Genomic DNA, 27,283 nt, shown 5'->3' on the forward strand with positions numbered 1-27,283 from the left:
TATAAAAACATTTTCCCATTAACAAAAGCAATGAAATATTACCATTCATAACATCACTGAAAAGTCACTAAACAACTGTCAAAAATTTATAAACTATTCACCTTGATCTGCCCTTGCAAAGTTACTTCTTTTTTCTTGCCCATCTCTTCCTTTGTCTTCATCAGTTCTGTCTTCTCACTCATCCATACAATATCTTCCAGTCCTTTCTCCAGCTCGTCTCTTTGTCGCTGTATCTTGGCACTCATGACTTCCAGCTCTCCCTGTTTTCTTATCATTTTTTCTTCCTTGTATTTTAGATATCTAATTTTTCGTTGCACTCCAGACTTCAACATTCTTATCTCTTCCTTTTCCCTCCTGACAACCTCCTTGTTTTGCTCCATTTCTTTTTTAAGCCTTTGAAGTGCATCTTGGATGTGTTCAATTTCCACAACAAGTCTCTGCAACTCAGCATTCATTAGCTCTTTGTCTGCTGCTTCTACTTGATTTTCCCTCATCCCATTTTCTATGTGAAACTTTGTATTCCACACCATTTCTCTGGTTTTCTCAATCTGATCAATAAGGTTGATGATCTTTGCATTTATCTCTTCTTTTCCTTCTGGATCTAGTTCTCTCTCGTCTACACTGATCTCTAATTCCTCTCTTGCTCTCTGGATCTCAGCCTTAACACTTTCCATTTCATATCTGTCTTTATCAACCCTTTTCCTTTCCATTTCTTCTTTTGCTTGTTGAAGCTCCTCTATCTTTCTTTCTATTTCATCTTTTTGTTTCATTTCCTGTTTCATTCTTTGTTCATGTTCTTTTTTCTTCCTGTCCATCTCTTTCTTCATGATCTCTATATCTTCCATTTCTCTCTTTGCCCTCCACATTTTTTCATCCAATTTCTCTCGGTGTTGTTGTATTTCATCTTTGATACGTTGCATCTTTTCCATCTCAATTTTTGCTAGTTGCATTTTATTTTCAATTTCCTCTTTCTGACATAACACTTCAGCCCTCATCTGCTCAACTTCATTCCTCTCACTCTTAGTTTCTGTAATTTTGTTCTCAACCTCCTCTTTTTGTCTCTGCAGGTCCTTCCTCAGTTGCTCAAGTTTATCCATTTCCTCCTTTACCTTCTCTATTTTGGCTTCTACATCATCCCTCTGTCTCATTAATTCCACTTTCATAATTTGAATGTTCATCATCTCATTCTTCATTTCCATCACCTTTTTATTCATCTCCTTTTTTTCTATAAAAAATGTCTCTCTCTCCTCTTGTTCTCTCCTTTCTGCCTCATCCCAAAGTGTCTCTATTTCTTGTCTTAGTCCATTAAGTTCATTCTTGACTTTTTCATATGGTTCTATTTCTGTTTCCAACCAAATCTTCTCTAAATTTTCTCTTTCAAGATCAATTTCTTCCTTCATTTGTCTTATTATATCTTCTATCTGTCTGGTCTGTTCTAGTCTTTTTGTGATATCTTCTCTTTGCTCCTGAATCCTAATCATCATCTGCTCTAGTTTCTCTTTGTCTTGACTTATAACCTGTCTGCTTTTGTCTATAGCAGCTTTCTCCCTCTCTAGCTCGACCCATAGCCGATCAAGCTCTTCTCTTTCTCTCTGTTGTGCAGCCTTTTGCTCTAGATCATTTTTCAAGGTTTCTTTACATCTTTGCTCTAAGAGCTCTTTCTCTTTCAGCATATCAGATTTTATCTGAGTTATCTTGTCCTTCTCAAGCTTTATCTCTCTTTTGCTCTTGTCAATCTCTTCCTTTGCATTCTGAAATTCAGATTGCATGTTTATCAGTTCTTCTTTCTCTCTTTGTATTGTTGACCTCTTTTCCAATTCCTCCTTCTCTATTTCATGCCATCTTTGCTCCATCTCCTCTTTCACTCTGTTTATGGTAGAGTTTATCTGTTCTAGATGCTCTGTCTGTCTCTTGATGTCCTCACTCCTCCTTTCTATATCTTTCCTCTCCTCTTTTATCTCAGCTTTGATTTGCTCTGTCCTTTCTTTAGCCTGTTTTGTCTCCTCAACCTTTTTTTCTATTTCCTGCATTTGCACCTGTAGGTCAGTCTTAGTTTGCTCTATTCGTTCTGTCTCATGCCTTATTGCATCACGATTGCCTTCCATCTTTTGCTTGGCCTGCACAATTTCATTCTTAATCATTTCTAAGTTTTGTCGCTCTCTAATAATTTCATTAGACTTGTTTTCCAGTAAATTTCTCTCCATCTGCAGGTCAGCTCTTACTTGCTCAATCCTTTCTTTTTCTTGTTTTATCTCCTCCCTTTCTTGATGCATCCTGTCACTGGCATGTTCTAGATCTTTCCTCAATTGCACCACCAACTTCTCTAGCTGTCTTTTGTCCTCTGTCATTCTGGATATTTTGTCCTTCTGTCGGTGGATTCTTTCCCTCATCCTGCCAATCTCACTTCTCTCATATTTTGTTCCTTCCCAGAGTTTCTCAATCTGTTCTATAGCCCGAATTGTCTCCAGTCTTCTTCTCTTCAGCGACTCTTTCTTTATCTGTCTGTCATCCTTTTGTTCACTCTTCTCATCCTCCTTTTTTTTCTCTCCAGAAGATTGATCCACTTCTGTCTGTGTATGCTTGCTGTTTCGTTGTCTCCATTCTGTTAAAGAAGCATTTTGGGTCAGTTAAGGCTTATTTCCTAAAATGAGACATGTGAATCTGATGTTTACACAGAATGTATTTATAACACAGTTAGATGTATAGTGGTATTTTGGGCAAAATAAATTGTGAGTGTCTAGTTTCCTGTTTATTTAGATTATTTCAAATATTTTATAGATATAGTTAAAATGACCAGAAAAGTTGGTTAACACTGAAATAGAATACAAGTAAAACTATGGAAACAAGTTCCTAAAAAACTGAGAGGGTCAAGGCAGACTGTAATCAAATTGTTAGTGGCTTTTATGGCATCATAGATAGTTGTTTTTTCCATTTCGGTAAATAGGAAGAATCTTTACTGATTTAATCAATGTGCCAAGTTAATTGTTAATCACATTTGACTAATTTCCATTCAGTGATAATGTAACGGCAAGGAAAACTTATTTTTTATAGTTCATTTTAGAAACAAAATAAAATTCAAAAATGCTTTACATTAACAAGAAAAAGATTCCACAAAGCATAACCAGTTTACATTAGTAAATGCTTGACATTAATAGAAGACTAAAAGTACACAATTCATAATATATAAAATAAAAAATATCTTGTAAACAAAATCATTATGATTATCTCAGCACATATAATACCAGTCAAACGTTTGAATGCACCTGACTGAATGTATGTGTTTAATAGTAGTAAAGGCCTTCTAATCTACTGGAATATGCTTAAATTTGTTTCTAAAACAAATATAATTTGGGAAAGGTGTTATCTTATATATGAATTCATTTTCAGAACAAACACACACAATTTTAGGTGCAGCCTCAGAAAAAAATTGTTTTCTTTCAGCACTTTAGATGCTCACACTACATATGTGAACATCACAGGTGGTTGCTTCATGAAGCTAGTTAAGAGAACACCAACAGCATGCAAAGCTGTCGACAATGTAAAGGATAGTTACTTTGAAGAATCTAAAATCTAAGCTAGCCAACATTTATCACAGCATAATCACATGTATTATTTCATTGCTTTGATACCCTCCCTGTTTTATTAAATGCCAAAAAGAGTAAAAATAAACAAAAAATAGGTGTCTCCAAACTTTTGACTGATATTGTATCTGATAATAATGTAATTATTGCTTAGTGATAAAAAATAACATTAACTCACCTAACTCTTGAATGAGTTCTGGTTCAGTCATTCTTAATATTAAATGAAAGGACACTCTGTGTTGAGAAGGTTCTCTTTCCAAGGCCTGAAACAGAAGCCTCATTGCCTCCTGTCCAGTGGGAGCACTTTGGACTTGCTGGGCTACCCCATCATTGATCAGACTTTGGGAAATGACTGTGTCTGTGATGTCACTGACCCGTGTCACGCGTAAGATTATCTGTTCTTTGAAATCTGTGAGGAATTCTCCAACTGTGGGACACCAACATTCAAAAAGAACAGGCAAAATACAATGGAATGTTTGTTTTGTCTAAAATCATCATGATATGAAGGTTTAATTATGTATTACTTTTACTGATAAATAATTGAGTGGTTAATGCAAATGAAAGCTATCTAATGAAAGGTGAGACCACCAGAAGTTACACAATATATGCATGTAATTATTTTATTTCTAAATTACTGGTGTCAATAAAATGTGTTTTCTGTAAAACTGAAGTTGAGAAAGTAGAACATATATTCTTTAAATGCACTTGTCAGCCTTTAAGTCAATTAAGATATTTTGATCTTGTTCTCATTTGCAAAATATTTGTCTGTGGTAGTATTAGTTTCTCTTGAAAAATGACTACAGAGAACCAGAAGCCTTGCTTGACCTGTTTTCAACATGCAAGCTGCCACTAAAACAAGGGCCCATTAATTCTTCCTCAAGAATCTAAATTTGTCATAGATTATTTCTCATTTGTAAAGAGGGTATACCTCAGTCTGTCAAGCAAAGAAAAGATAATGGAGTGATATGCATCAAAGCAGGTTACATGTAGAAAAGTTGTTCAAATTATCCAGCCTGAAAATAACCATCTAGCCACCTTCTACATTACATAAGAGGCACAGAACAAAAACAATTAATTGGAAAATTTACTTTACTTCTGCATATGGTCCATTGAGATGTGCCAAGATAAAACAGAATGACCATTAATGGTTTCGCAGTGCCGCACACATATGAAACTGTGCTCAAGCTTCCCTATACATGTCAGTCATATGCTGACTTCCAGTATATGATAGTGTTCTCACTGGCAGCTGTCTTACAATGGATATCTTGTAGTGAGGAAGTGAAATAGGACAAAATGATAGTTTGACATGTTGATCAAATACAATGCATAAGAACAATGTATCTTTTTAAGTTAACAAACATCCACCAATAAGTCTCACCATCTGAAAATGTTCTGTTTAATTTGTCTTGTGGATCATTATAAAATCAGAAGTGGTAGTTTTTGAAATAAAGTTTCAGTTAACAAACAACCACCACTTTGCCTCACCATTTGAGAATGTACAGTTTCATGTGTTATGTTGAGTATTATAAACTGAACAAGTGGTCATGCTGCAAACTGGCATTGTTAACCTACTATGTGAACCAATGAAATCACACTTTTTGTTCTATCATTTTGTTCTATTTGTAAATCACACTTTTTGTTCTATCATTAGCATCTGACCATATAAATTAGAAACCTGAATCTCTGGAAAATGCCTTGAGCCCTTAATGAAGCTACAGTACCTATATCCTAGTTCCTGCAAAGGTTTATCCAAACACTTGTGTTGGACAATTTGGTGAATCTATTGTGTTCACCACATTAGCAAGCAGACTAATCAAGGCAGAATGTGTAAGCTTTCCTATCTTACTTGGCTTACGTTGTGATAACGCTAGCTAGCTAACCTAGGAGTGTTGCCAACAGAAAGACCAGATAAATGTTGTAGTTTATATATATATATATATATATATATATATATATATATATATATATATATATATATATATATATATATATATATATATATATGTATTTATATATGTATATATATATATATATATATATATATATATATATATATATATATATATATAATAGAAAAACAGCTAAAAATTTTAACTGCACAACTGCACATAGTAAAACATGCCAGTGTCTTACCTTAGCATGTTTCCACTGGAGTTGTTCAGAAATAATTTCCAGAATAACACAATAACTAGCTATCTAGCTAACACTAGTTTTTAGTTAACTAGCATCATGGATAACCACAAAAGTAGCTGTATCTTCTCGCATTTTAATCCATATAATAAATAAATTAATAAAATGAATCCTGCTGCTAAACTAATTGCGTGACCTTATAGTTTGTCAGGTGGATGAGGCCATTTTCAAAACGGGGGATGCCTGATTGAAATATTGTCGAAAATAGTTGGATATTTAACACAGTAACTACCATTTAATTAAGTATTATCAATATGGCAGTGCTATAGCTATAAGATCATTAAATCATTATTCACATATTTATTATAGATTAATAATTACTTTTATGAAAGTTCTGTGTTTTTAAAGTGTGAAGACTGCAAATGCCTGGTTCAGATAGTGTACAGGTTTTATACTTTAGACCAGAGGTATTCAAATATTTTCCTCTGGTAACACCCTACCTTTTTAAAGAACATTGGGAGCTCCTCTTAAAATAAAACAAACTTGTTAATATGCAAACTATAATGTATATTTTAGAGCAAAACCAGGTCAAATCATCCCATATGTTCAGTACTTTTATTGTCTATTATTAACTGTAAAATTAAAAAAACAACAAAAAAAAACAAAACAGCAATAAGAGCTGAATTCTGCACATTATCTATTCTAAGATGAGCAGCTAGACAAATGGCAGGCCAATTATAGCTTTACCACCACATACTTTGATGAAGGTAAACCCATATTGTATATAGAATTTTACATGTGTTTTGTCTTTCTTTTTCTAATATTGTTGATTTTGTGGCATTGAAGTTATCCATTTTGAAATTTTGACCAATCGCCACTTGACAACACATTTCTCATGACACTAATACTATTGACTATTAAAAAAAATAAATAAATAAATAAAAAAAATAAAAAATATATATATATATATATATATATATATATATATATATATATATATATATATATATATATATATATATATATATATAAAATAAGAGTGTCACACTCTGAAAACAAGTTTATGATATTTAAATATTGAACTGCCCCACCCCCCTGGAATTCCTTTGCACCCCAGTAGGGGGCATGCCCCACAGTCTGCATACCACTGCTTTAGATTATAGTATGGTTTGGTACATTGTATAACTTTACCGTAGTCTCTGGATTCTGCCATGGTTTCAGACCAGGCTCTTGTCTAAGCAGGTAGATGCTTGATCTGGTTACACAGGAAAATGTACATATTATAACCATATGTATGACATATGTTCATGACATAAAAAAATAAATAAAAATATTGCTGAGAAACCCCTACAATGTATATCACAAGCCTAAAGATTACATTTTTAAATAGTATCTTTTAAAAAAAACTAAAGATTTTTATTAGTACTAATTCTTTTGTATAACTTTAAAATATGTTCTTTAATTAAAGATGTAAGGTGTAACAGAACTACAGTGTTTGCACAGGGCCTACTGTATTTCTGTAGCATCTTTAAAAAATTTTATGGGAAAGATATTTGTACTGGAATGCTATACTGGATGCAGTAATTATTATGATGAATATGGTATCTAATTATATGTTTATTTAACTGAGAATAAAAATAATATTTTTACTTGTTATGGAATTTTGTTTTTATTTATAAGATAAGGAGCTTATTCAATTAAACAGATTGTATATGTTGCATCACCTTACCTTATAGCAAAGCCTTACTTTATAGGCTTACCTTTCCAGTGTTTTCAGTGGATTGAATTAATTCTGCAAATCGTGTGGTAGTGGTCTATGGTGGTCGAGCCATGGTTGTAACTGATCAAGTGAAACTAATTCCTCATAAACATCTTATCTTGATTTGCCCCTCCCCTGGTGGCCACCAAATTTGGTATGTTGAGTCCTGGCTTACCCTCGATTGGTTGTGAGCGGTAAAGAATGTTTTTTTTAATGTCGGTCTGGTGTTCTTTGATAAGGGGGGATTACGTGTGATATTTGGAGGCTTTTCAAGCCTCATGATAGTTTCATGCCTTCAGCCCTGGACATATAACTCATATAGACTTTAAAGTCCTATTCTCATTGTAATAAAAGTGTATTATAAGTCTAAATCTAAAGATTGGTAATATATAGAAAATTGATTAATGTGGTTCACTTTGTCCTTTCAAAATATACCCTTAGCACAACACTAGTTAGCCATGCTACAGAAGATTCATGTTAAAATGTTCATTCACTATTAAAAATGCTTTGCCAAGAATTTATCACACTGTCCCTTTGTGCCACAGTAAATTTCAGGCTTTAATATGTGTTTTTTGTTTGTTTGCTTGTTTTTGTTTTTTGCTGACATTTGTAATAACCCATATAACATCCCTAATTTGTATATACTGGGGCTTATGCTTGTCTATGTATAATGTGTAACAACCATCACACATTTCATAAAATCCACCCCATTATCTTTATTTTTTATATTTTTATTACTGTTTAATTTTAATGGAGTGGGAATACAAATTTAACTATGAACATTACAAGTGTGAATATTACTAACGTTGTAACCACTCATGTTTCACCCTCAGTGGAGCTGAACAACCATGTTCAACATTTAACATTTTTCTTACCTATACCGTCAAAACTTATTTTAGGGTTTTTTTGGGGGTTTTTTTTTTTTTCCATGCCATAATTAAGGCTGCATTGAGACATATATTCCAGCAGGAGGTGCTGTATACTTTCTGTGTCGCGTTGCCAAACCATAAAATGAACAATGAAATGTAAAATAGGAGAATAAAACTAGATTAATGATGAGCAAGCTACATGCTGTGTTATTTCACAAAATAAACAATTTTAGTTGCAGTCCCGAAAGTGAATAAAGAACTGTCAATAGCCTACTTTCCTATGGTGTGCAAAACTGTACTATGAAATCTTTATTAGAACTCAGTTTATTAGAAAAGCAATGTGAGCATTTTCAGATGTGTTAGCTATGGGAAATATCCTGCAGATAATTTAGCTCTTCCTGCAGATATCTTAGCTTTTAACACTTGCTGAATCTAGATCAGGAAAATGAGATTAATGTAATAATTTGTATTAAACATTTTCAGAAATGTATAACCCACAAAAACTTTTTAAAACAAGTAATAGACAAAAATGTATTGTACTCATAAAACGAGAAACCACTATGACTGGTATTGGCAAAATTCAATATCACAAAATCTAATGTCTTAATTCAGATCACAATCATTAACATTTAACAACATAATATTCTTATAGAGTTCAAAGCTAATCACAGAGCTGTTGCTATGTTCTGCATATTTATTTGACTCTATGTTTGGGATGTCTATATCTTAAACTTGCATTTTAAATTGTTTAGAAATTTCTAATTTTTCCATTTAAAAGTTTAAATAAATCAAGAAGCAAACAGTCATGTGGAACATGCTGTGAAATAAAACGAGAAATGAAGTAATCCAACACCAAACGATAGGAAATTGCCTGACCCATCAATATTCACTAATAACAGCATCTTCAACATCTATTAGTATGAATCACTGTTCAGGCTGACAGCGTTAGTGAATTTGCATATAGCCCTATCTTAGAATTTCAGTACATTAGAAGTTTAAGTAGTGACTTGTGTTATCCGCTGGAGATATGTTTTGAGAATTACGAGTTTTGAGATGTTGCAGTCCTCTTCATCCTTATTTATTAATCAACACACACTGTTGTGCTCTATTCTTTTTATTATTTTTATTATTATTATTATTATTATTATTATTATTATTATTATTATTATTATTATTATTATTATTATTATTACTGCTTGGTTACAGTATATTGTATGTCGAATAACCAGAGGCGATGGGGGACCCTGGTGTTTTCCCGTCCTGCTCCTGCAGTCATTCCACCACGTTCACGTCTGTGGCTCCGCCTCCGCTGCCTCATCTCCGTGCTGCGGGAGCGACGCTGAAATTTCGCTGCTCCCACTCTGTAGCACTGGACCAGTAGTCGAAGCTGTTGATGTATTTATTTTTTTGTTATTCTCAGTTAAATCGCTGTTAATAATGGCTTCCGATGGCATGGATGAACGATCACCGCTATTGTCTACGCAGAACTCTGGGAATGTTACACCCACAGCACCGCCGTACCTGCAGGAAACCAGCCCAAGAGGTAATAAACAGAAATTGTGATTGACTCGGAGGTGCTGAATCATTTGGGCGTAGCACACACCGCGCTTCATTAACCATATATCGCGTGTATAAGTCTAGTTCAAGGCCCAAGGTCCAAGACATCTAGCACTAATTAATAAAGAGGAAAACGGCAACCCAGGGACGTTTAAGGCCTAAATAAACGTCGACAAATTTGAGTAAAGATGCAGATTTGTAGTAGGTTGTTGCATCTTAGCCTGTCGTTGCCTACACTATTAAGTAAATTGGCTAGGTTAGTTAGCTGTAGTATTTTCTTCAATAAATATTGAACGCTACGAACCTAATCATGAAGAAGCTTGAATGTAGGCTACAGTTTGAAGTAAATCTGACTATGGATTGCAATACTTGTAGGAATAGCCTGTAATCTTCGCGGTTGTTCGTTTTGGATTTTGTGCTGGAAATTAAATTGCCTTTGTCAGTTTTGTGAAGGGCGCTAGCTAGCCTCTACCATCCACTCTCTTTCCTAAGTGCTGAAATGAAAATGCATAAATAAATGGAAGAACTAACTAAATTGCGAAAGGTAATTTCTATGTAATTTAGGCTGGTCAGTTATACTGGAATTATAAACTGTAAATGACTATCATACATGTGTACCACATGTACACCTGCTGCTATAAGACTGAGTCTTGGTCTAGACCTAGACCTAATGATTTAAACCATTAGCTCTACAAGACTCCATTTTGAACAATTTGGTCAGTCCATAATTTTGATAATGTTTTGATAAACAAGTCTGTGTTTATTGTTCTGTGTTACAGCTGTTTACAAAGCTATTTTAATTAAATTTAAAAAAAATAATAATAATTTTTAAAAAAAACCACATAGAAACACCTTAAATATAACTGGATCAGCTGAGAGACCTGCTACAACAGTAGCCTAGTCAAGCTGAGTAATTACTGTACCCTAGTGATCAGAGGGCATCAGTTGTGTTTCTTAGTGTTTGCAGGGCCAAATTCATATGAATCAGAAAAATATTACTTTACAATTAAGTACACTTACACACATCCTAATAGTAGCCTGTGTTCTGGATTTCCTCATGAAACCTCTCCTACTTGCAGAGGAGACACTAACATTAAGACAAGGATGAGAAATGTTACCTTTGCACATTATGCTGAGAATTTAGCTTCTCTCTGTAACTCTGAGGTTAAAAGGAGCATGACTATGACTGACACTGAGTACAATTATTTTTATTCCAGTGATAAGTTTGCAGTCTAGATGTACTACCTTTAGGTCCCAAAATATGTGAGGTAGTTTAGATTAAATACAATTAAAATAATGACTTGCAAACAACACAAACACTTGAAGACTCAATAAATAATACAATGTGTTGACTGTGTTTGCCTAGGGCTCTGATAAGTAAGCTATGGATTAGTCTTTAGAAAGATGTGAAAGTTGCTTCAGCCTCACCTGGTCAAGGCTATAGGCTAACAGAACTGAAGTCCAGTCAAGGGTCTCTTGTGATGTGGATTGTAATTTCCAGCAGGTCTCTCTGAGGCTTTACAGATGAACAAAAGAGGCTTTGTAGAAAAAGGACTCTGCAAAATCTGCAAACATATGACCCTGCAACAGCCATTCTACCATGAAAAAAGCAGTAGTTTATATAAGCCATGCAGTGCAGCCATGTGCCTTTATGTTTTTGCACATAAAAATAAAGGAAATGTTACTCTGAATTAAAGCAGAAACTACTCCTTAATCTGAGTGTGTGGCAAGAGTACTATTAAGAGTCGATCTGCATATTCATGCGTGACAGGGTCACCTATAAGTGAAATTCCCACACATTCAGTACCAAACATGGCTCAATCGGTGTATTTTATTAAGTGTTTCTGCCATGCTCAGATTTGAGGTTTGGCAGCAGCTGGCTCTAGGGTTCGGCTCAGTGTTGGGAATAGGCCTCTCATTTTACATGGAGTGCAAAGTAATGTCAGAGAAACTAAATGCCTCCTTGCCAAGAGAAGCAGATGCTATATTGGTATTTAAGGCATAAAGACCATGTCTGCAAGTCCACAGCCTAGGCGTCATTGAGCAGTTCCCATTTGAATCTCTTGTTTGTTTGCCTTATCTTAGTGTTGACCCTTAGTAAGATTGGTACTCACTGCAGTACCTCAATAGTGTGTTATAGTTGTTAGCCAAAAAAGCTGATGTATAATTGAGGTGATAAATCATTTTGAGGAAACTAAATAAATACTTGTAAGTTATGACAGCACTGACACAAGGGAGAATTTTAGGGGAAGGAGGAGACAGTGGAAAAGATGCATTCTCTTTGGGCCGTCAGGTAATATTCAGTTAAACTGCTATTGGCTACAGATTCTGCTAGGTCTGTGGATTCAAAAGGCATTCTGACTAGACTGCTTTAGCCCATATTTGAATGGGACAACATACTCTTAGTCACAGGTTGCAGGATGACCGTGTTCTTTCACAAAAGGCTAATGTCACAGCACTACCTTGATGCCATGTAATTTTAATTGTCATATTTGGTCATACAGCATAGGGTTATCTAAAGTCATGATACATTTTTCTCATGTATGATCAGAGGTCCTTACGCATAATAAGAAGAAGCTTGTTATTTTCAATAGCTTGCATCATTAATACAAAAAAATATTCCTTTATATTATTTTTCATTCATACTGTGATGAACCACACACACCACTTAAAAGAAAGAACGATTTTTCTCAGTGCACTTCATGTACATAATTGAGGTTTGTTTCCCAGCTCTTTTGCAAGGTTGCATTCAGAGATACCATTAATAGTGATGTTCCTCAGCCCCATGTTGGATGGTCAAACCTGTAATGTAATATTAAACTCTTTATAAGAAAAAAAAACACGATAGTCCCATGGAAAGAAGCACTTCACAGCTTGAAAAAAGCCATGAATTTCAGAGTCAGTCATCTGCAGGAACCCCATCCTGCCTCACCAGAACACTGGACAACATACTGGTTTCATGTTCCTACATTTTATGTTGCAGCTGACATGAGACAAATATTTGGAGGTGCTTTTCCTGACACTATGGTTATAAAAAAAAAACTAAGTAGCTTATAGTGAATTCAATATACCCACTATAAATGAGTCATTCCTCTGTTCAGACATTTTAAATGAACCATTATTTAAAACAAATATATAATCACCATTCCTTTATTATAAACACCTACCATTTTTTTATCATTACACTTTTATTGGCAATAACGTTCATCAGCTGTATGCTGATCTCACACTTGGCTTTTTCTTGGTTCAAATACCAAAGATAAATTGGTACATAAACATAAAATTACAGTCCTGGTACCAATTAGATATTTTTCAGTATTGACATGAGGAAAAAGATCACTTGAGTTGGGAATTATGCCCCTGGCCATAAAGCTATGAAACAAACTGCATTAGAATAATATGCTAAATTAGGCTAATTTGGCTTTTCCTTGTGAAAGTTTTGTCTATCATCAGTAATTTACATCTGGGAAAGGCCACACATGTTTATACTTGTTTTCTGCCATTACCTGTCCCAATTTTGTTTTACTTCCTCATGTTCACCAAATTCACACTGCGGCTTCAATCTAAAAATGCAAAATGCACTCTGTAGAGCCGGTATTTGGTTTGTCCTTTCTGGGCTACTGTAGAAATGTGGTGGCACAACATGGCAACCCCTCTTTGGAAGAGGATTCACTTCCTAAGTTGGTACGAAGGGCTCGTTCTAAGATAACAAGAACACTATTATTTTATAATAACCTTTAACTATGAATCACAAGCACATGGTTTTCAATGGTTTCTAATAACCTGTAACTATGGTATACTATATTCCTTTTCTTCTAATAGATCTCCCCTAAATCTTATACACTTTGCATTTAAAATCAACCGGAATTTGTGTTAAAGATTTAATACTGAGACATTTACTTGACATGAAGTGTAAACGTAATAGTAATTATAATTATCCTTTAGCTAGACTCCAGTGAGGGGACTTGGCACAGCATTTAATGAGCCTGCCCAAGCCAGTAAAAGCATGGATTAGGCCTTTGTTTTGATTATATGCCTTTAGCATTTCAGCATTCCTTACAATAATACCTCAAGCAATATGTATGTTCTTTTTAAGCAATCTGGTGTAGGGGTTTAGCCATGTTGCTACTACTGTGCTTCAAAGTAAAAACAAAGTGCTTAGTAATATAAGGAAACATTTGAAAACTCTAATAGCTTCATTACACTGCTTGTAAACTACAGCATGAAAAAGCATATAAAGTAATGTACAGTATATTCTAACATATTGGTATATTGTAACAATGTTAACTATACTCACATTATTGGTCTTTGCAGTACTGCTATTGCAGAAGCTTGAACTATACAAAGGGGAAGATGGCAATATAATATAGCAATATACCTGCAAGTCATTTTCTTATGCCCTGCAGCTGTAATTCAGGGTATTTCAGGTAGGAGTTTATATTTGTGTTGCTCGTGGGTTGTTTTTTTAAAAAAAAAAAAAAAAACAAACAAAAAAAACAAAGATTAACTAGACAAAATCTTATGATTTCCCACTTATGCTTATTTTTATGTGGTGTTATTTGCTGAAACATCTTGCTTATGCAGTATTCAAATAGCATGTTACTAATGCGTCTTGGCTTTGGTATGCTTTCACACATGGCAAAAATTCAGCTTAATTCATTTTAAGGAAGCACAAAAAATGCTTTCGACAGACTATCAGATCTGGTTGAAGGGGTCCAGAATACCTAGTGTACCAGTATATAAAACACTGGAATGAAACAGCAATCTGTGTGTGTGTGTGTGATTCTACCCCATTAGCTGAGCTTCCTCCCCCCTACACAGCCATTGCCAGTCCAGATGCTGGAGGGGTGCCGGTCATTAACTGCCGAGTGTGCCAGTCTCTTATAAACCTGGATGGCAAGCTCCATCAGCATGTGGTGAAGTGTACTGTCTGCAACGAAGCCACGGTAAGAGAGCCTCTCATCATTCACCTCATCTCATCATTCACCACTAGTCTTTATTTAGACACTGTCCCTCTCAAATGCTCTCTCTCTCTGGCTTTCTCTACTTCCTTCTCCATCTCTCCCTTCTCCCTAGTTCTGTCTCTCTCGTTCTTGGTCCCTCTCTTTTTCTTACTTTCTTTCTCTCTCTCACTTTCTGCTTTCATTGGTCTATCTCTGTGTACCTCTCTGATTATCAACTGAATTCAATTCAGTAAGCTTTATCATGACCATATCCATTTACTGTATTTCCAAGGTAGTATTACAGTAAAACAACACAAATGAACCTTTGCAGTTAAGGAAATTAAGAACTCTGTTATAACAATAAACTTGAAAATGACTGTAACTGATATGACGAGTATTGAAAAGAAAGGAAAATGAAGGAGATATTAGATAAATACATAAGGATGTTTACAAACAGGGCAATACAATCTGCGTGTGTGCTTGCTTGCGTGCGTGTTCTGTTTGGGTGGGTTACTTACTGTCATATCCCATGGCAGGCAGATATAAACTGAAGTGCCCAAAATCATGCGATAGTAGTATGTAAACTGATTATAAAGTAGCATTACCTCAGGGGATGGCTTGGTAACATCCACACCTGTATAAGTTGTGAGGTGTTATCTTGTGAGTTAGGCTGAACACTGGCAAGCATGCTCGTGGCAAGGCGACATGAATTATCGGAGTTCGAATAAGGCTTGATAGTGGGTGTCAGACGGATGAGGCATTCCATTTTCGAAGTTGAGCAGGCATTTAACATTCCTCGATCCACAGTGTCAAGTGTGTACCAGAGGTACGTCATAGAAGGCGTTACCACCAACAGTGGACAGCACAGAGACTGCCTTGGTGCTTAATGAATGTGACCAGTGGCATCTGGGTTGAATTGTCCATGTGAACAGAGAAGTGACTCTGGCAGAAATCACATCCTCAGTCAATGCAGGAGTCCTCACAGGCATATCCCACAGGTTAGTGCAGCGTTCTTTACCTTCCATGGGATATGGGAGCAGAAGACCCACCAGTGTGCCTCTGTTAACAACATAACACCCAACACAGCGCTTCTCATGAGGTTGCAAAGTGGACCCTAGAGGACTGGCAACATGTGGCATACTGTATTGGGCTGATGGTAGGCTTTGTTTGTAATGCATACCCCATGAAGCCATGGAGCCCAGTTATCAATAAGACACTGTGCAGGCTGGTGGAAGTTCCATACTGGTGTAGGGTGTGTTCTCATGGCTCCACTGGTCCACCTAAAAATGTAATTGACCAGTGTCTGCTACATTTCACTGCTTGGTGACCATTTGCAGCCCTTCATGGACTTTATGTACCTCTACAATGAAGAGATATTCTAGCAGGATAATGCATCGTGTCATCGGGCCCAAGTTGTCCAGAATTGGTTCAAAGAGCATTCTGGAGATTTCAGATGAATGGAGTGGCCCGTTCAACACGAACCCAATCAAGCATCTATAGGATGTAGTGGAAAGGTCCATTCGTACCTGAGATCCTGCTGCTACAAATACCACAGAGCTGTGGGTGGCTGTCCAGACAGCATGGCTCAACATCAGATGTTTTCTGTCCACTTGTGGAATCAATACTACGTCGAGTTACTGGACTTCGCCGGGCTAGAGGTGGTCCTACATGATATTAGTTCCTGTTCTATGACTTTTGGCATGTCATTGTATATCGCCCAGCTAAAGTGATACATTCTTTCTTTCTTTTTTCCTATTAGGATGGGCAGTTTGTCAGTATTAGATAGACAATGTTGGAGTGTATTATCTCAAATTTTGTAAAGAAAATTTGATGTATTTGGTCAAATTTTTCACATTTGCAGCTCTGTCTCTACAGTGTGATTGTTGTATGGCTCACAGAAACTTTGATCTCTGGATAACCATGATCACTTATTATCTCATATTTATCATGGTCGGCCGGTGTAGACGGGCAAGCTCTGTTCACTGAGAATGTACTTCCTCACACTTACTCACTTGTGTCCACCTCTCTTTCTCTGCTCATCTTTCTTTCTCTTTCTTTCTTTCTTTCTTTCTTTCTTTCTTTCTTTCTTTCTTTCTTTCTTTCTTTCTTTCTTTCTTTCTTTCTTTCTCTCTCCCCTCCCTCCCTCTCTCTCTACCTAGCTCTCTTTCACTGTCTGGGTTCCAGACAGTAAGATTCTAAATATTCTCTTGAAATAAGGCAACCTTACACAGAAAAGGAGAATGGTGGAATATATTTGGTTCACTATTCAGACATCATTTATCTCCGTCTCCTCCTCTCTGTTACTGCCTTGCATATATTTTCTTCCAGCTAGATACAGTGTTATCCCTGAATCTTAAATTCTGCACACAGATTGAGCTACAGCTATTTGTTATGGACATTACTAGTACTGTTAATTCCTAAAACAGGGCATACTTGTTAGTAAAAGCTTTGAGATCTGCTAGGCAATAATAGCAATGTCCTTCAAAGGTCAGAATTCTCAGGATTCCCATATACCCATGACGTAGTCTGGGCACCTGATGTAAGACATCAGATTTCAATCACCCTCCTACCACTGGATTTGGAACTCTTAACTGTGTTGCTTAAAGTGACACACATACAACTTTGCTCTTACAAATGTGTATTGTGGATTTTGATCTAATAGGTATTACACAATATGGAATCTGAATTTGGCAATTGTATATGTGATGGAGAATGTCACTGTGTGTTCTAGCTACTTTGTCAGAAAGCTGGCTTGTAGAAAACCAGTCAGCCTTTGCTGCAGCATGAATTTCCAAATAGCTCATCCAACAAGACAACTTCCCCTTCCTTTTTCCCTTATAACTGGCTGGTGCACTGCTTAATCGGCTTGTGTGCTCAGTCATCTGAAGATGTATTGCAGCCAAGTTCACTGAGAAGTTTAGCGGAGGTTCATGGCCTGAAGTTCAGAAAGATGCAGTTGCTTGATGTGATTTGAAGTTTTCTCTGTGAGTTCTGACTCTGTGTGATCAGGAGAGTCTACCAGGAGTCTGAACTAGATATGACTGAGGAAAAAGTTGCAGTCTTTCAACAAGAATGTTTTGTAATTTAACATGGTTTGTGGGTAGATCGGCTTGGCTGACAGCTCTTTCATGTAATACATTGTGTATCTTTGTTATAAAGAGAATATGGAAAAATGTCTATACCATCTATGCTGATCAGGCTAAAGATGTACACCAATAAAACTGAGCTGAGCACTGAGTAGAACTGAGAACTTAGTAGAACTGAGTTTTTTGTGATACAAATATCTTATTGTCTGTGTGTTAATCTTTTTTGTATTTTTGATACTGTATTTACAATGATTTTACCGATATTGTGAACCTGAATGCGAATGAACACATTTAGATGAGTGGTGTAATCTGTTGTTCACATTACATGAGTGTGAAAAGTGTGATCGTATGCCAAGTGATCCAACTCTCACTTCTTCTGCGTTTCATTACCTTCCCATTTATTATTAGTCAAAACCTTTTAGTGGTGCTGCCGTGGTCTTTGTCTGCTATCTTCTGGCTAAATCTTAGCACAGTTGGATTAAATGTTGTCATTTACATAACAAATTGACCTCATTAATGTGGTGGTGGTAACAGTATGGAGGTGTTTTGTATAAACTCAAAGTAGAGTGCTTTTTCTGCTTGCCCGAGGTATTCAGCTGTGACTCAGCACAGTATCCTGCTGTTAGCCTCACTGTGACACTATTGCAGTAGATAGCTACTGTATTATTATATAGCGCTGTTGTTGGATCATACCTATAGAACACATTTCAATAGGTGCAACAATTCTAAAAGCAAATTATATTTTGATATGGGTATACTGTAAAATAGGTGTAAAAGTGTCTGGGAAAAGGCTATTAACGAGATTTTAGATTTGGTCTATGTGAAATGAAATTCTACACATAATTACAATAAATTTTGGAATACATATTTGCACCTTGTGAACCTTTTCAGTTAGCTCTTGTTCTGTCTTTTTTTTTATAGCCCATCAAAAACCCACCAACAGGAAAGAAGTATGTTAGATGTCCCTGCAACTGCCTGCTAATCTGTAAAGACACATCCCGAAGGATAGGATGCCCTCGTCCCAACTGGTAAGTGTGAACTCTCACCGGAGAAGCAGGGAAGGCATGCATTTGAGAACACCAGGCAGGTAGCACAGGGTGCCAATTGGTGACAGAGTCTGGTTTTCAAAGTGCATACTCTGATTCCATCATGAAAGCATGCCTGTTGGTCCTTGCATGAAGCATTAGTCCATGTTTCAAATGTATAAAAACACTTATTCTTAGTGGTGCTTTCCTTCCAGATGTTCTTGACAGAATGTTCTTTCAGTGTTCGAGTGCATAGACTTCTAAGTATGGATGTCAAAACAACAGCCAGAGGCATTCTGCTAGACGCATGAACCTAGAGCAGAGCAAAAGGGACTAAGGGGCTGACTTTTTTTACAAACTGAAGAGGGAATTGTGTGTGCGTCTGCGCTGACATCTGAGTATGGTACAGCTAGTAACAGCCGCTCTTAGCAGAACCGCGGACATAAGGATGGGGGGTGGGGGTTTGGGGGAACACCTACACATTTGACATTGCTGTTCTCTCATCGACACTCCAGCAGACGCATCATCAACCTGAGCCCGGTGATGGTGATCCCGGAAGAGCAGCCCGCACAGCCCGCTCTGCCCGTGCAGCCTGAGGGCCTGCGTGTTGTCTGCGGTCACTGTGGCAACACCTTCCTCGTGCGTACACATGCCTGTGTTCAGTAGGCTTTCATGTTAACAGGCATTCATGTTTGTCAGGATGGGTTGAGTTTAATGGAGTGTTCCATGCAAAGTCACCAGAGTACATTATCTGACCCAGTGATCGTAAAGCGGAAGTTCCCCAGGAACTCTTGAGCTGGAAAGGGCCAGCTAACAGTTATGTGTAGTGATGTAACTTAGGAATGGGGAGATATTAACATTTTTCAAGCCAGAATGGGCAGTGCTTCATGAATATATAACTAATTTTGTCAGTCACACAGTTTTTACTGTTTAATCCTTCACAAGGATTAACCACGTTTATTTCTCTACCATATTTCTCTACCACGTTTATTTCTATACCATAGTGTCAGGTTATACAGCCTAACTACAGAGTGCCAAAGAAATGTTGTCTAGATTCCTCCCAGTTCTCCACAACAGGAAGTTCCAGTGATCTTGCATTCAAGGCACTTTTGTTGTACTGCCATGTTCAGCAGAAGACTGGCATCCCTAAACACTGCTGTTATGCATGTGTGTTAGGGCAGTGATGCGGCTGTGTCCTTGTTCCTCCCTGTTGGGCCTGTTAATGGTGCTGCTGCTTCCCTCCAGGTCCTAATGCTCCCTGGGCTCAGTAGTTCGCTGCTCCCTTACGGATGGTCTGGAAGACAGTCCGACTAATGATCATGTAGAAATGGCCAGTAACTAACGAGTATATCACTGATCTACCATACAAAGGCAACTTTGTAGGGCCTACTAGACAGTGACCTTTTGTGTTATTTCTTGTGAATAAATTCAAGGGAAGTTTTAAATGTACCACGTGTGCTATTAGTGCATTTTGTCTTTGAACATCAAATTAATTTAATCTAAAATCGATTAATTTAGGTTGCCATCTTAGAAACTGGACTGTTATCATAATCAAAGATCCAATTAATCCAAGAGTAAATGGAGTCGTAGAGCATGTAATTTATGATTTTTCTTCTTATGTTCTTATTTGATTGTGTGACTCTGAAACTGTTTCTTTGTTCTGCCCACAGTGGATGGAGCTGCGATTTAACACACTGGCCAAGTGCCCGCACTGCAAAAAAATGTAAGTTGCTTACATTTATTCTGTTGTCATGTGGATTTTATGCCAGGTGTGATGGCTCAAACCTTTGGGATGACAGTGGTGTTGACTGCACTGTTCAACATCCGTCTGGGTTCTTGCAATTGGTTTCTTATTTACATTTACATTTACGGCATTTAGCAGACGCTCTTATCCAGAGCGACTTACAAAAGTGCTTTGTCGTTTACTCATAGAATATATCCAAGTACAGTACAGTAGGTTAGTATCAGACATACCAATGAACTAGAATACTGTAGAATACAGGGATGAATGCTGATACCTAGAAGTGCAAATACATAAGGTTTATCTTAAACAATGATAAATGCTATAAACAATAAGTGCTAGAGTTTGTTAAACAACATAAACAATACCCTACAATAAGTACTAATTTAGTCAGTCAATATGGGAGCAGTGTCAGTTGTCCTTTAAATATTCTGCAAATAGATGGGTCTTCAGTCTGCATTTGAAGACTGCAAGGGACTCTGCTGTCCGGACAGCAAGTAGGAGTTCATTCCACCATCTTGGAGCCAGGACAGAAAATAGTCTCGATGCTTGTTGTCCATGAGACCTGAAGCAAGGTATTTCAAGTCGAGCCATACTTGAGGTTCAAAGTACTTGAGGTACGGATCGGGCTTTGACCATTGACTTCATGTGTGAAAGGGTTGGTCCATTTTTGGCTTTGTAGGCAAGCATCAAGGTTTTAAATCTGATGCGTGCAGCTACAGGGAGCCAGTGAAGGGCAGCAGTGAAGTAACGTGTGAACTTCGGAAGATTGAAGACCAGTCGTGCTGCTGCATTCAGGACAAGTTGTAGAGGTTTGATGGCACTTAGAGGAAGACCAGCAAGTAGCGAGTTGCAGTAGTCTAGCTTTGAGTTCACAAGAGACTGCACAAGCACCTGGGTAGCTTCCTGCGAGAGAAAGGGTCAAATCCTTCGTATGTTAAAAAGGAGGAATCTGCATGACCGGGTTAGATTAGAAACATGAGTTGAGAACGACAACTGGTTGTCCAAAGTTACGCCCAGGCTACGGGCAGCTTCGGATGGTGATACCAGGGAGTTCTCAAAGGAAACAGTGAGGTCATGCTAAGGGTTGGGAGTTTTACTGGGGTTGAGTTTCAAGTGGTGGGCTGTCATCCATGACGTGATGTCAGTCAAGCATGCGTCTGGTGACCTGCATGTCAGAGGGTGGAAAAGAAAAGAAATAATTGAGTTTCATCAGCATAGCAGTGGTAGGAGAAACCAAGTTGGTTATTACATCACCAAGAGAACGAGTATTCAAAGAAAAGAGAAGGGGGCCTAATACTGAGCCTTGTGGAACACCAGTGGAGAGTCTACACGGTTTGGATGTGGATCCTCTCCATGTCACCTGATAGGACCGTCCCTACAGATAAGACTGAAACCCTCTCCAAGCAGAGCCAGTCACACCAAGCCTGGAAAGAACAGAGATAAGAATGTTGTGGTTCACAGTGTCAAAGGCTGCTGAAAGGTCTAGAAGAATCAAAAGAGATGACTGTTTGGCAGCTTTAGCAGCATGAAGTTTCTCAGTCACTGCTATGAGAGCCATTTCTGTAGAATGTGCCGGTTTGTAGCCAGACTGATTGGGATCATGCAGCTGTTTCTGGGTGAGAAAAAAAGACAATTTATTATAAACTGCTCATTCAAGGGCTTTTGAGAGGAAAGAGAGAAGTGATACCGGTCTGTAGTTGGTAACGCTGGAACTGTCAAGTGTGGCCTTCTTGAGGATTGGTACCACCCTGGTGGTTTTGAATGCAGTAGGCACATATCCAGAAATAAGGAGTTGTTGATGGTGACAGAGATGAAAGGAAGCAGATTTCTTGTGATTGTCTGGAACAGAGTGGAAGGAATTGGATCCAGCGGACATGTAGTTGAATTGCTGGAAGTCAGGAGTTGAAGAATTTCATCTGAGGAGAGAGGAGAAAAAGAAGTTAGAGAATTGGATGTTGGGGAATGGTTGGAGGAGTGGGAACAGAGGAAAAGAATTGGCAGATTGCTGCAACCTCCTCCTCAAAGAAGGTGATCAAATCCTCCAGAGTAAGAGATGAGGAAGGAGGGGCAGGGTTAAGGAGAGAAGAAAAAATAGTGAAGAGTTTGCATGGATCAGATGCTGATGATTCGAATTTCTCTCTGTAGTAGGATGACTTTGCAGATGTTACTTCCAGAAAGAACATGGAGAGAAGAGACTGGTAGGAGCTGAGGTCTGAATTTATGTGCGATTTCCTCCACCGCCTCTCTGCAGTCCTTAGTTCTCTCCAGTGGCAGCGAAGTGTTTCTGTTAGCCAGGGAGCAGGTGGGGAGGACTTAGCTGGTCTAGAGGAGAGAGGGCACAGAAGATTCATTGATGAGGAGAGTGTAGAAATTAAAATGAATTTGTAACTGTATCCAAAGAGAGAGAAGATGGAGTGTCAGGGTGAGGAAGGATGGACAAAATAGTAGAAGTAAGGGAAGAGGGAGTTATGGAGTGCAGATTGTGACAGAAGGAGGAGGAACATGTTGGAGAGGACTGGATGGAAAGAGAAGGATGGGAGAGAGAGAAGGATAGAAAGTGATGGTCCGAGAGGTGGAGGGGGGTGACTGCAATGTCCGATGTTGTGGTGGTACGGATGAAGATCAGGTCCAGAACATTGCCCGCTTTGTGAGTCGGAGGAGAGTGGTTGAGGGTGATGTCAAATGCTGTCAACAGCAGAAGGATGCAAGAGGTAATGCAGCTTGTCTGATGGAAGGTTGAAGCCACCAAGGATGAGTGGATTTCCTTCAATGTGGAGCTCATCAATGAAGTGATCTAGGGAACCTGGAGGGCGGTAGATGACAATGATAAGAAGTTTGGTGGGGAAAGACATTGTAATGGCGTGAAATTCAAAAGAGGAGATGGAAAGAGTAGAGAAGGAAAGTGGAGTGAAATGCCACTCTCGAGACATTAGTAAACCTGTACCACCACCCCTGCCGAGACGCCTCGGAGAATGAGTGAATGAAAAGGCAGAGGACAGGGCAGCCGGAGTCGCCAAGTTCTCAGGGGTGATCCATGTTTCTGTTAGAGTCAGGAAGTGTAGGAAGTGGAGGGATGCTAATGCTGAGATTAAGTCAGCCTTCTGGACAGCAGATTGGCAGTTCCAGACCCCTCCTGCCACCACGATATTTGATTGTGATGTCTATGATTGCGTCGAGGAGATCTGTGGGATATGTGGACAGGAATTGTGAAACACATTTCAGATGCTTGATTTGTGGATGTATGCGATAAAGGATTGAGATAATATGAGAAGCTACTTAGCTGAGCTTGTTAAGTCCTGTAGGTGAGATGTAGATGAACTGAGAGCACCACCAAACCTTCTCCAGATGTTGATTACCACTACAGACATACATGTCCCTAATTTAACGTCCTAATTTAACTCAGTTCAATAAGTGCTGAGCCCGCCCCTCAATTCACACCTAAGGCCAGGGCAAAACTACACTGGTAGTGAGGAATTACAGCTAACAAGCAACTAACAACTAGGTTTAGACAACGAGCATTGAATTTCACAGAATCTAAGGCAAAAGTAAGTGAACTCAGAGCCTACCTTAACCAATGAGACAAACCAAAGCAGGCCTTGCCGAGAAGGAGGGGAGATGAACACGGGCTGGCAGTGCCATGCTGAGTGTAATGTAATGCCATATATCCTGTGCCCAGCTTGAAGGGAGTACCAGCAGTGGGGCAAGAGCAGGCTGACACTGATGCAAAGTCATGCCAATGGGCAACATTTGGCACAGTTGCCACGGAGATGACAGAAGGGAACTTTAGTTAACAGCAAAGTTGGGCCTGGGAAAGGAGGACAATCCTGTCCTAACAGAGCCAGGAAGAGGGAAGACAGAAAGGAAAGCAGAATACACATCGTGTGATTTCAGAAGAGTTTCAGAATCCAGTCACATGAGAGCCATATGAAGACTGCTGCCAACTCTTTAATAGGACCCTGTAGGGATGGGAGGGTGCCATGTGACTCCTGACGAAATCCTCATCTGATTACAAGCATTTGTACAACAGCCAGTTGGCACAGTCTTCCCAACCAGTCCACTAGACCTGGACCATAGAGACCAATTTAAGACTTCAGGCCCCCTTTCTGTCTGTACAGCAGATATATGAAGAATTACATAGCCATTAGTGCTTTATGAAGCAGCAAAACATCATAGAGCAGATCAGACATTGTCAAATGGATTACCTTAGCTAGCAGCATCTGTTCAGACAATTTGAGATATATTTTTTAGAAGAAATCCATTATAGCTGTTATACAAAAGCTACTAATCCATGTGATATCACAAATGTGGGATAACACTAAACGATAAATGTGGGATAAATTTGGGGCACTGACCCTTGACCTAAACCTAACCTTGTATGCTATCCTCATCCTAGTTCGTCCGTTGGCAGTGCATTGCCCAGGAGGCGCTGCTGTGCCTACATTACAGTAGGAATGATCTGCATCTTCATCGGAATTGGATTAACAGTGAGTACTCATGCAATGGGATTGTATTCTTTTCTTTCCCACTCGATTCAAAGTTAGTCCATTTTTGTTCTGTACTGTAGTTTTTTACATGAGAAGTATTGCATTTAACACATTATATGTATGATTAAGTAAATAATGCTTTTGCCCCCCCCAAAATGGCCACTATTTTTTTATAATACAGCTTAAATAATGTGCAAGTAAATACCTGTGTACATTGACCGTATGTACTAGAGAAATCTAGTACATATGGATATTTCTTTTTTTTTGATAAACTGGCCCTGAAGAGAGAGAGAAGGGGGGGGGGGGGGGTGCACGTGCGTGTTTCTGATATTTGAATGTTTTGTAATAATCGTTAAGTGGATTTTAATCCACTGTGTGCATTTTGTAAGGGGGTCACTGCCAGTAATGTGCAAGACTTGTTACATGACAGAACAAGAAAGACAGGCCTTGTTTCTTATAACCAGTTCAAAATAAGCCACTTTGCTTTGACCCATTTAGGAGTATACCTTGAACATGCAGGGGGAAAAGTGTGTCTGTGTGTGTCTGTGTGTGTCTGTGTGTGTCTGTGTCTGTCTGTCTGTCTGTCTGTCTGTCTGTCTGTCTGTCTGTCTGTCTGTCTGTCTGTCTGTCTGTCTGTCTGTCTGTCTGTCTGTCTGTCTGTCTGTCTGTCTGTCTGTCTGTCTGTCTGTCTAAAAGCTTTACAGACTACAAAATTGGGATAATATGTATACAAAATTGAGATCTCATATATACTGATTTTCATTCCCTGCCCATTATCTGTTGGTCTTACTCTGTGGTTTTGTGGTCTTTGTTAGGTGGGCACTCAAGACTTTGCTAGTCGTTACCATGCCACCTATGTGTCCTGGGTCTTCGCTTACCTGCTGGGTCTCATCTGTCTGGTACGGGCCTGTTACTGGGGAGCAATTAAAGTCAGCTATCCAGAGAATACATTTGCATAGATAGTGTCCATTATCCAAGGAGCCCTTTTATGATTTCATTTTATCCTGATTTTAACAGGTGTACATGTGAATGGTCGTTCCATTTAGGAGTGCTAAAATCCAGTCCGGGGTTTATAGTTGACTGAAAAGGTTGTACTTTAAGACTGATTGGCTCTGATTTGTTGAATTCACCTTATAAATGATCTATTACATTTGAATTTTGAATACATTTAAATTTGTGTTGTTAACTATGAATTAATTTTGATCAAATGGAATTCCTAAATTCAGCTTGGTATTCCTCATGGATTTTGGCTGGCTTGGAGTTATTATGACCCCTGCTGGAGGGACATTTCAAGTACTGCTTTTTGTTACTGACTTGACCAAAAGAGATGATCTTATGTGAACAACTTGCCCATTGCACTACAATTTTATGCAATTATTATGTTCTGTTGCTGCTAGCCATCACAGCTGTAAAAAGCTGAAAGTTATGTATTAGTCCACATCCAACAAGGTACTGTGTTCAAATGTTCAGTTGTCTGTAAATTTACTTACAGCCCTGTGCCGATATTCCTATTTGTGTGTGGCTTAGGGGACATTGGTTTATGAAAATGTATTAGTTCTTTCAAATTCATGGAAATGTATCCTTGAGTCCATTTTCATGAAAGCACCCAAACTTACAGTGAGCAGTAAACTTTAGTTTCGTGGCTTTCTGAGTAAGATAAACAGCATGCTCACAAACGCTGCAGCCTCTCAATTCGACTCATCAGTGTAAGCAATGAGAGTTACATATACTGCATGACTTTAGGCTGGTTCATTTGTACCACAGAGCAGTGTTCTCTCTCTTGGCCCCTGTAAGGCACAGGGGCAGGCCTGCAGTCTAAGATGCAAACACCTCTGCTGCTTGCCTGCATCCAACACGTGGTCATAACTGGCTAGTGTCACAGTAGTTCCTTAACTTCGTCAGGACAAACAGGCACAACCATAGTTGCTAATCCTGTTCTAAATGTGACAAATGATACATGTACATAGTATATTCGGTACACTGAGATTGTAGCTTGAGTTGGAAAATGGCTTGGGCCTTTTTAAAATGATAATTTATCAATAAAATGAATAAAACCTGCCACATCTGTGGGCCATTGTGTGTATTTAAGTGCATTGCATTTTCCT

At 38.2% G+C, this 27,283-nt stretch overlaps 2 protein-coding genes across 3 annotated transcripts in view; one reads left to right on the forward strand and one right to left on the reverse strand.

Moving 5' to 3' along the window:
• si:ch211-250g4.3 overlaps positions 1-7,544 on the reverse strand; it is a 46,035-nt gene extending 38,491 nt beyond the window's left edge. The window contains exons 1-4 of the mRNA XM_035529504.1: positions 7,472-7,544; positions 6,903-6,966; positions 3,760-4,008; positions 102-2,602 (exon numbers count right to left, since the gene is read on the reverse strand). Coding sequence (XP_035385397.1) covers positions 102-2,602; positions 3,760-4,008; positions 6,903-6,924 — 2,772 coding nt within the window. The 5' untranslated portion in view covers positions 6,925-6,966; positions 7,472-7,544. The remainder of the gene's footprint in view (positions 1-101; positions 2,603-3,759; positions 4,009-6,902; positions 6,967-7,471) is intronic.
• Positions 7,545-9,658: 2,114 nt separating this feature from the next.
• On the forward strand, positions 9,659-27,236 carry pip4p2 (phosphatidylinositol-4,5-bisphosphate 4-phosphatase 2). 2 transcript variants are annotated; one of them, XM_027015822.2, is made up of 7 exons: positions 9,659-9,882; positions 14,694-14,842; positions 18,847-18,953; positions 19,466-19,589; positions 20,621-20,673; positions 25,088-25,178; positions 25,994-27,236. In XM_027015822.2, exons 1-7 carry the CDS (start codon positions 9,777-9,779, stop codon positions 26,135-26,137), a joined length of 774 nt encoding a protein of 257 aa, XP_026871623.1. In that variant the 5' UTR covers positions 9,659-9,776; the 3' UTR covers positions 26,138-27,236. The 2 variants fall into 2 exon arrangements, with proteins under 2 accessions (XP_026871623.1, XP_026871624.1); XM_027015823.2 differs by having other exon boundaries at positions 14,718-14,842.
• The last annotated feature ends 47 nt before the right edge of the window (positions 27,237-27,283 follow it).

The sequence above is a fragment of the Electrophorus electricus genome, chromosome 8 (assembly GCF_013358815.1).
Source record: "Electrophorus electricus isolate fEleEle1 chromosome 8, fEleEle1.pri, whole genome shotgun sequence".
Taxonomy (NCBI): domain Eukaryota; kingdom Metazoa; phylum Chordata; class Actinopteri; order Gymnotiformes; family Gymnotidae; genus Electrophorus; species Electrophorus electricus.